The following is a 10,084-nucleotide window of genomic DNA, read 5'->3' on the forward strand; positions in this document are numbered from 1 at the left end:
GTAAAATATCTTCCTTTCTCTTGTAAGGTGTATCCAGTTCACGGGTTCATCCATTACTTGTGGGATATTCTCCTTCCCAACAGGAAGTTGCAAGAGGACACCCACAGCAGAGCTGTCTATATAGCTCCTCCCCTAACCCCCACCCCCAGTCATTCTCTTGCAACTCTCGACAAGATAGGAAGCATCAAGAGATATGTGGTGACTTAGTGTAGTTTTACCTTCAATCAAGAGTTTATTTTTAAACGGTACCGGCGTTGTACTGTTTTACTCTCAGGCAGAAATTAGAAGAAGAATTCTGCCTGGAGGTTTGATGATCTTAGCGGTTTGTAACTAAGGTCCATTGCTGTTCTCACACATAACTGAAGAGTATGGGGAAACTTCAGTAGTGGGAACGGTCTGCAGATTACCTGCTTTGAGGTATGTTCAGTATTTTTATTTCTAGAGAGATGAATAAGTTCTAGAAAATGCTGACAGAGCCTTGTGTATTTGAACTAAGCTAGATGCAGTGATTTAACAACGACTGGGATTATGCTTACAAAACAGGGTAATACTCATGTTAATACTCATTAGTGACAAAACGTTTTACATGTTTCATAAATAGGACGTTTTTTCTCTGAGGGAGATAAGTCTTCATTTGGGGCCTAGTTTTCCACATGGCTAGTTAGATACTCCTAGGAGTATTTTCTTAAGGCCCCTCTGACATCCAGTACATGGTGGGAGGGGCCTATTTTCGCGCTCTAGATGCGCAGTTTTCCTTCAGACTGAGACATCCAGCTTCCCTAGAGGAGTCCTCTGGCATCTGAGGACCATTACAAAGGGTTTATTTCTGCACAAAATCATATTTGAGTGCAGGTAGGAGCCTCACCAGAGCTGTGGCAAGGTGCTCAACTGTCTAACGTTTTTTAAATCCGGTTTGGGGCTTAAGGGGTTAATCATTCATTTGCAAGTGGGTGCAATGTTGCTTTAGTCCCTTACACACACTGTAAAAATTTCAAGGACTTTACTATATTTTTACACTGTTTTGCAGTTTAAGTGCTAGTTTTTTTTCTCTTAAAGGCACAGTAACGTTTTTGTTCAATTGCTGTTTCACCTTTATTAAAGTGTTTTCCAAGCTTGCTTGTCTCATTACTAGTCAAACATGTCTGACATAGAGGAAACTCCTTGTTCAATATGTTTGGAAGCCATTGTGGAACCCCCTCTTAGAATGTGTACCAAATGTACTGAAATTTCTATAAACTATAAAGACCATATTATGGTGCTTAAAGATTTATCTCCAGAGGATTCTCTGACTGAAAAGAGGGAGATTATGCCATCTAGCTCTCCCCATGTGTCAGAACCTATAACTCCCGCTCAAGTGACACCAAGTACATCTAGCGCGTCTAATTCTTTTACCTTACAGGACATGGCGGCAGTTATGAATGCTACCCTCTAAGAGGTATTGTCCAAACTGCCAGGGTTTCATGGAAAGCGAGACAACTCTGGGGCTAGAACTAATACAGAGCTTTCTGACGCTTTAATACCTGTGTCCGATATACTCTCACAATACTCAGAAGCCGAGGCAGGTGAGCTTCTATCTGTGGGTGACATTTCAGACTCAGGGAAGGCGTTACTTCAGTCTGATTCTGAAATGACAGCGTTTAAATTTAAGCTTGAACACCTCAGCTTATTGCTTAGGGGGGTTTTAGCGACTCTGGACGACTGTGAACCCATTGCAGTTCCAGAAAAATTGTGTAAGATGGACAAATACTTTGCAGTGCCTGTTTACACTGATGTTTTTCCAGTCCCTAAGAGGTTTTCGGAAATTATTACTAAGGAATGGGATAGACCAGGTGTGCCGTTCTCTCCCCCTCCTGTTTTTAAAAAGATGTTTCCCATAGATGCCGCCATTCGGGACTCGTGGAAGACGGTCCCTAAGGTGGAGGGAGCAATCTCTACCCTAGCTAAGCGTACAACTATCCCCGTAGAGGACAGTTGTGCTTTCCTAGATCCTATGGATAAAAAATTGGAGGGTCTCCTTAAGAAAATTTTTATACATCAGGGTTTTATTCTCCAGCCTCTTGCATGCATTGCCCCAGTTACTGCTGCAGCGGCCTTTTGGTTCGAGCCTCTTGAGGAGGCTCTACAGGTGGAGACCCTGTTAGATGATATTTTAGACGGGATTAAAGCTCTTAAGTTAGCTAATTCCTTTATTTCTGACGCCGTTTTTCATTTAACCAAGCTAACGGCTAAGAATTCAGGTTTTGCCATTCTGGCGCGTAGGGTAAGTCCTGGTCAGCAGACATTACTTCAAAGTCTAAGCTTCTTAACATCCCCTTCAAGGGACAGACCCTATTCGGGCCTGGCCTGAAGGAGATCATCTCTGACATTACCGGAGGAAAAGGTCACGCCCTTCCTCAGGATAGGTCCAATAAGTTAAGGACCAAACAGAATAATTTTAGTTCCTTTCGAAACTTCAAGAGTGGTGCAGCTTCAGCTTCCTCTAATACAAAACAAGAGGGAACTTTCGCTCAGTCCAAACCAGTCTGGAGACCTTACCAGGCTTGGAACAAGGGGAAGCAGGCCAAAAAATCTGCTGCTGCCTCTAAGACAGCATGAAGGAGTAGCCCCCGATCCGGGACCGGATCTAGTCGGGGGCAGACTTTCTCTCTTCGCCCAGGCTTGGGCAAGTGACTCCAGGATCCCTGGGCCCTAGAGATTGTTTCCCAAGATAATAAGGTCTTTTAAATGATAGTGGTGAAAGATTATGACTAAGTAACCAAAATATGTTTCTTGGTTGAATTTCACATTACCCGTGAGTTAGGAATTTTTTTTTTTTATAAAATAATAGATTTAGTGATAGAATGTTTCCATATGATGAATAATATGACATGTTTAGCAAAATATAAGCAAGTTACACTTTATGTTATATTACTATTAAAATGTAAATGTCTTTGCTGGTAATCCTCATGATGGAGGGGATTGTCCTCTAGTCTGAGTTCTTCTGACTAATGTTATGGTTAACAACCATCCACACGGACTTTCCTTTTGAAAGGTGGGTCTAATAACCTTGACCCGAGTGGATTTGATTTGATGTTATCCCAGATATTTTTTGGTTACTGTGTTATATGTTATGTATTCATTCTTTTGTACTGATGTACAGTATGATATGTTTTTCTTTTTATGTTTGTTCAATAATTTCCAATAAAAGAAAAATAAACAAGTAAAAAAAAAAGAGATTGTTTCCCAGGGATATCTTCTGGAATTCAAAGGTTCATCTCCAAAGGGGAGATTTCATCTCTCACAACTATCTGCAAACCAGATAAAGAGAGAGGCATTCTTACGTTGCGTTCAAGACCTACTGGTTATGGGAGTGATCCACCCAGTTCCAAGGGAGGAACAGGGTCAGGGTTTCTATTCAAACCTGTTTATAGTTCCCAAAAAAGAGGGAACTTTCAGAACAATCTTGGATCTCAAGATCCTAAACAAATTTCTCAGGCTCCCATCCTTCAAGATGGAGACAATCCGAACCATCCTCCCTATGATCCAGGAGGGTCAATATATGACTACCGTGGACTTAAAGGATGCTTATCTCCACATTCCGATTCACAGAGATCATCATCAGTTCCTAAGGTTTGCCTTAATAGACAGGCATTACCAGTTTGTGGCTCTTCCCTTCGGGTTAGCCACGGCGCCAAGAATCTTTACAAAGGTTCTAGGGTCTCTTCTGGCGGTTCTAAGGCCATGGGGCATAGCGGTGGCTCCTTACCTAGACGACATTCTAATCCAGGCGTTGACTTTTCAAATCGCCAAGTCCCATACGGACATTGTTCTGGCCTTTCTGAGGTCCCACGGGTGGAAAGTGAACAGAGAAAAGAGTTCTCTCTCTCCTCTCACAAGAGTTTCCTTCCTAGGAACTCTGATAGATTCAGTAGAAATGAAATTTTTTCTGACAGAGGTCAGGATATCAAACCTTCTAACTTCCTGCCGTGCTCTTCATTCCACTTCTCGGCCGTCAGTGGCTCAGTGTATGGAAATGATCGGCCTAATGGTAGTGGCAATGGACATAGTTCCGTTTGCCCGCCTACATCTCAGACCATTGCAACTTTACATGCTCAATCAATGGAATGGGGACTACACAGATTTGTCTCCTCTGTTAAATCTGGATTAAGAGACCAGGGATTCTCTTCTCTGGTGGTTATCTCGGGTCCATCTGTCCAGGGGAATGAGTTTCCGCAGACCAGAGTGGACTATAGTGACAACAGATGCCAGCCTTCTGGGCTGGGGCACAGTCTGGAATTCCCTGAAGGCTCAGGGTTCGTGGACTCAGGAGGAAGCCCTCCTTCCGATAAACATTCTGGAACTAAGAGCGATATTCAATGCTCTTCAGGCTTGGCCTCAACTAGCTGCGGCCAGGTTCATCAGATTTCAGTCGGACAATATCACGACTGTAGCCTATATCAACCATCAGGGGGGAACAAGGAGTCCCCTGGCAATGATGGAGGTTTCAAAGATAATTCTATGGGCAGAGGTTCACTCTTGCCATCTGTCAGCTATCCATATCCCAGGAGTAGAGAACTGGGAGGCGGACTTTCTAAGTCGGCAGACTTTTCATCCGGGGGAGTGGGAGCTCCATCCGGAGGTATTTGCCCAGCTGATTCAACTATGGGGCAAACCAGAACTGGATCTGATGGTGTCTCGTCAGAACGCCAAGCTTCCTTGTTACGGGTCCAGGTCAAGGGATCCCCAGGCAGCGCTGATAGATGCTCTAGCAGTGCCCTGGTCCTTCAGCCTGGCTTATGTGTTTCCACCATTTCCTCTCCTCCCTCGTCTGATTGCCAATATCAAGCAGGATAGAGCTTTGGTGATTTTGATAGCACCTGCGTGGCCACGCAGGACTTGGTATGCAGATCTGGTGGACATGTCATCCTTTCCACCATGGACTCTGCCGCTGAGACAGGACCTTCTACTCCGAGGTCCATTCAAACATCCAAATCTAATTTCTCTGCGTCTGACTGCTTGGAGATTGAACGCTTGATTTTGTCAAAACGTGGTTTCTCCGAGTCGGTCATTGATACCTTGATTCAGGCTCGAAAGCCTGTCACCAGGAAAATCTATCATAAAATAATGTTGTAAATATCTTCATTGGTGTGAATCCAAGGGTTACTCATGGAGTAAGGTCAGGATTCCTAGGATTTTATCTTTTCTCCAAGAAGGATTGGAAAAGGGATTATCAGCTAGTTCCTTAAAGGGACAGATTTCTGCTCTGTCTATTCTTTTGCACAAGCGTCTAGCAGATGTTCCAGACATTCAGGCGTTTTGTCAGGCTTTAGTTAGAATCCAGCCTGTGTTTAAACCTGTTGCTCCGCCATGGAGTTTAATTTTAGTTCTTAAAGTTCTTCAAGGGGTTCCGTTTGAACCTTTGCATTCCATAGATATCAAGCTTTTATCTTGGAAAGTTCTGTTCTTAGTGGCTATCTCTTCGGCTCGAAGAGTTTCAGAGTTATCTGCCTTACAGTGTGATTCCCCTTATCTGATCTTCCATGCAGATAAGGTAGTTTTGCGTACCAAAGCTGGGTTTCTTCCTAAGGTAGTATCTAATAAGAATATCAATCAGGAAATTGTTGTTCCGTCACTGTGTCCTAATCCTTCTTCAAAGAAGGAACGTCTGTTACACAATCTTGACGTGGTTCGTGCTTTAAAGTTTTATTTACAAGCTACTAAGGATTTTCGTCAAACATCTGCATTGTTTGTTTTCTACTCTGGAAGGAGGAGAGGCCAAAAGGCTTCGGCAACTTCTCTTTCTTTTTGGCTGAGAAGCATAATCCGGTTAGCTTATGAGACTGCTGGCCAGCAGCCTCCTGAAAGAATTACGGCTCATTCTACTAGAGCGGTAGCTTCCACATGGGCTTTTAAAAATGAGGCCTCTGTTGAACAGATTTGTAAGGCGGCGACTTGGTCTTCGCTTCATACTTTTGCTAAATTTTACAAATTCGATACTTTTCCTTCTTCGGAGGCTATTTTTGGGACCACTGCACCCTATAGTTTCTCCTTTTTCTTGCTTGTCTTCGGTCGAATGACTGGAGGTGGGGGTTAGGGGAGGAGCTATATAGACAGCTCTGCTGTGGGTGTCCTCTTGCAACTTCCTGTTGGGAAGGAGAATATCCCACAAGTAATGGATGAACCCGTGGACTGGATACACCACAAGAGAAAGAAATTTATCAGGGAAGCATACATTTTGTTTTTTTACATAGAGATGCTCAGGTGATATTTTCCTGTCAGCTTTTTACAGTTATACTGCATCAGTTTCAAGTGATTTAGCATGTGAGTATTATGTCCCTTTAACTGAAAATTAACTTTTATGATTCAGATAGAGCAGCATTTTTAAGACACTTGCCAATTTACTTCCATTATCAAATTTTGCACAATCTTGTTATATTCATACTTTCTGTGGAACAAGATCCTGTGCAAAAGCTCACAAGGTATATGTATACTAGTCTGTGATTGGCTGATGGCTGTCACATGATACAGGGGCTGGAAAATAGGAGAAAAAATTAATTTGTCTGAAAAAAAAATCTACTGCTTATTTGAAATTCAGAGTAAGTTCTTTTGCCTTCTCTTTTCATTGTGCACTTGTTAATTATGCAATTCTACTGCACTGAGTGGTCCTTTAAATTAACAGTAAAGTAAACATTTACATTTCACCATTCCGATATTGTGCAGTTTTATTATCAGATTTGCTTTATTTTCTTGGTATCCTTTGTTGAAGAGTAAGCTAGATTGGCTCATAGGAGCTCAGGAGTGTGCATGTGTCTTTTGTATATTCTATGACAGCAGCATTTGCAACAGTGTTTACAATTTCTACTAATATTGTTGCAAATGATGCTGCTATAGAGTATTAAAAAAAACGTGCACTCTACTGATCACCTATGAGCCTACATAGCGTACTCTTCAACTAAGGACCCAAAGTGAACAAAGTTGATAATAGAAGTAAATTAGTTTTTTTTTTATAGTTGCATGTTTTATCTAAATCATGAAAGTTTAACTTAGACTCTACGCTTTGCTCTTTTCATTGTACTGTCTATACTTTGTTTTTCAGATGTCTTGGTTTGGGTCCAAACCATCCCCTAAAGGTGCAATCCGCCCTTCTATCTCCAAACCGAGAACTACTTGGTCCTGAGCGATCAGATGCCTGGAAATACGTCTTTCTGTGAAATGAACGTTGATTGATTGCAGCCTTGGGATCTCCGATCCTTAATGTAAATGAGAACTTTTGAGGCTTTTTAGAAGAATGTTGCCGGCTCTGTTCTGGGTGATTTGTGTGATTACCTTGTGCTGCAGCTTTTTTTTTATGGACTTCCGGGTATTCCACATATTTTATATTGCAGGCTGCGGATACAGCAGCCACCTCAGCGGAGTTCATGTTTATCATTTCCTTTAAACCAAACGAAATGAACTGTGTGTACCCTGCTGCCAAGCCATCAGTTTGGGGGCAGATCTGAGCAGCATTGCCTTATAAACGCTGCTTCTTTAGATACTATATACAGACACCAGGGATATCTGAGCCTACCATGTTCTTGTAGTCTTAATCCCAACATGGCTAAAGGGCTTTTACTACAGGACTTCTACTACGCCATCCTGTTCACTGCACACCAAGTATGATATTACGCGGTACAGTATAGACCTACTGTATATGTGCTCTAACCTACTAATAACTATTATTATTATTGTATTTATCTAACGGTTATTGCATTGCTAACCAGTGTAGCACTCACTAACTCATATTAGTAATAACCTGATATGCACTTTAGCACTGCCGTGCACTTGAAATATATAGCCACTGGTTGGTTGCGTATTACAGTAGCTGTAGGCATGGATATTTACATACACCAGCCCCAAGCTTTGAGCAGCTTGATATAACGGGACATAGTGTGCAAAAAACAACAACAACAACAAACAATCTGACTTATGTTTTTGTTCAAATTCGGGATCAAACCTTGTCTGGCAGTAGTCGCCATGTATATAGTTGTAACCTGTAGATATGAGGCCCTGCTTGTGATGATCGGGCTTTGTCTAAAATTGTGACAGATGAAGCATTTATAGAATATTTTATTTATTTAAATATCCTGCAGGACAGTAGAGATCCCCAGTCCAGTAGTAATACTGTGCAACAGCGTTGCAAATTTTTCCAAATCAAAAACTTTAAATCACCAAGTAAGACAATATATACTGTCTCAATGTTACAATAAAATTGCAGCATAAAATGTTTATCCATGGCAATAAGGTTTTGATTCTCTAGCATTATATATTTTTTTTTAATTGATGGACCACTCAAAAGGATAAATACAATAATCAAAATTGATTTACCCATAAGGGGTGGTACTGGCCTCCACATAAATACTATGAAGAAAACTAATTTTTGCAGTTCAGTGCATAGTTGCTGATGTATAATATTTATATAGAACATGACTTGAGTTGTAAAATTCTGTTTTTCTTTTAGGTTTAGTTTTTAGTTTAGTTTTTTTTACTTATTTGCTTCTGTAAGAATGTGCAGCGGATACTTCCCCTCTCGGCGGAGCCTACCTTGCACCAAGCATAACAATGTGCAGAAGAATGGTCGCCATTCTTGACTTTATAATATCTTGTCTTGTGAGTCTAGATATACAGCAAAACACTCCAAAGTAAACCCTACATTCCTATACATAAGGTTTTCTTTTCTTAACCTTCTCCGTAGTGTTCTCTAGCACAAGTATGAGCCGTAAACCTGGACTTAACCACTAGCAAGAAACAAAAAAAATGGCACAAGGACTTTTATCAGTTTTTAAAGGTTGTTTTTATCAGATCAGATCACCGTATGGCTCCTGTATTTTGTAAACTACGTAGAGCTGATGGATAATTTAATATAAATGTGATCATTTACAATAGCTCATTTTTAATTCTGGGTTGAGTTCGAATAACAATGTACTACAATTGTAATTTTATTAAGATGTTAGTATGTTCCTCCTCTGCTTGCTGCTTCATGTATGTTGTTATCATTACAGTTTGGCTTTTGCAAATGTCATATCATCAAGTGTGGTAGATACTTCCCACAAGTCTTCATCTTCTTCTCCCCTGTAATTACCCACTACTAATCTTTGTTTTATTCCTGAACATTTTTTCTTTTTTTCATGATATGGGAAGAAGATTATGCCTACTCTCTATGGTCTCCAGTTACCGCAGGGGTTGGGTCACGCCCTCATTATCAGGGCTGCCTTTAATGACCCCTGACAAATACCACTATAATTTACCAGTCAGAGGACACAATTTTATAGTCCACTGGGAAAAAATGACTAGTCCGCTCACTGATAAAAAAATATTAAAAATCCAAGTTTCTTCTACATCTCCTGCAATTTCTTAAATGCCTGAAAATGTTGACTCTGACCAAACTGATCCATTCATTCATAATGCTTGGGAATAAACCCTTTTGGGTGAAAATGTGTATCGGAGTATTTAATTGGATAACATCCTTGTATTCTCTCTACACTGATTTACTCTTTCTTTACTCTGCAGTTTGCCTTTCGTCTTGATCTTTTCTTTTTACATTGTATTGGGATACTGGTAGTATCTGCCATATTTGGGTCTTTTGGCAAGGTTTTTTTCCCATCAGATTTATTACAAAGCCATCCCTGATCTTTATGTGTGATTTATATAGTGCAGAGTCTCAAAAAGCTTCTACTGATAGAACAGGGACAATTTCTTCTCATTCTCCTTTAGCTTCTTCCTCTCATGCTATGCTTTTTTTATCAGATCAGAAAATGACTTGGAGATACTCATAAGCTACTGTGAGTTTCTCCCCTCCAAAGCAGGACTTGGGAACCCCAGGGGCATGGTCCAGGGACCACTATAGTTCCCAATAATAACCCAAAGTTAAGCAAAAATACCTTGAACTTGGACAGTTTTCCACGATTTGTAAATTAAACTTTTCTGAATATATATATATATATATATATATATATATATATATATATATATATATATATATATATATATATATATATATCATGTGTGTAAATTGTACTGCAGGGGCTGTGACCTTCCATGACTTTAGTTGGACTTTTGCCTTCTTCTG

At 40.6% G+C, this 10,084-nt stretch overlaps 1 protein-coding gene across 1 annotated transcript in view; it reads left to right on the forward strand.

The window, feature by feature from the left end:
* The window catches only part of GOLGA1 (golgin A1), a 165,907-nt gene extending 156,457 nt beyond the window's left edge, over window positions 1-9,450 (forward strand). Inside the window, exon 24 of the mRNA XM_053695664.1 lies at window positions 7,076-9,450. Within this exon, the coding sequence (XP_053551639.1) occupies window positions 7,076-7,156 (81 nt within the window). The 3' untranslated portion in view covers window positions 7,157-9,450. The remainder of the gene's footprint in view (window positions 1-7,075) is intronic.
* The last annotated feature ends 634 nt before the right edge of the window (window positions 9,451-10,084 follow it).

The sequence above is a fragment of the Bombina bombina genome, chromosome 12 (genome assembly GCF_027579735.1).
Source record: "Bombina bombina isolate aBomBom1 chromosome 12, aBomBom1.pri, whole genome shotgun sequence".
NCBI classification, from domain to species: domain Eukaryota; kingdom Metazoa; phylum Chordata; class Amphibia; order Anura; family Bombinatoridae; genus Bombina; species Bombina bombina.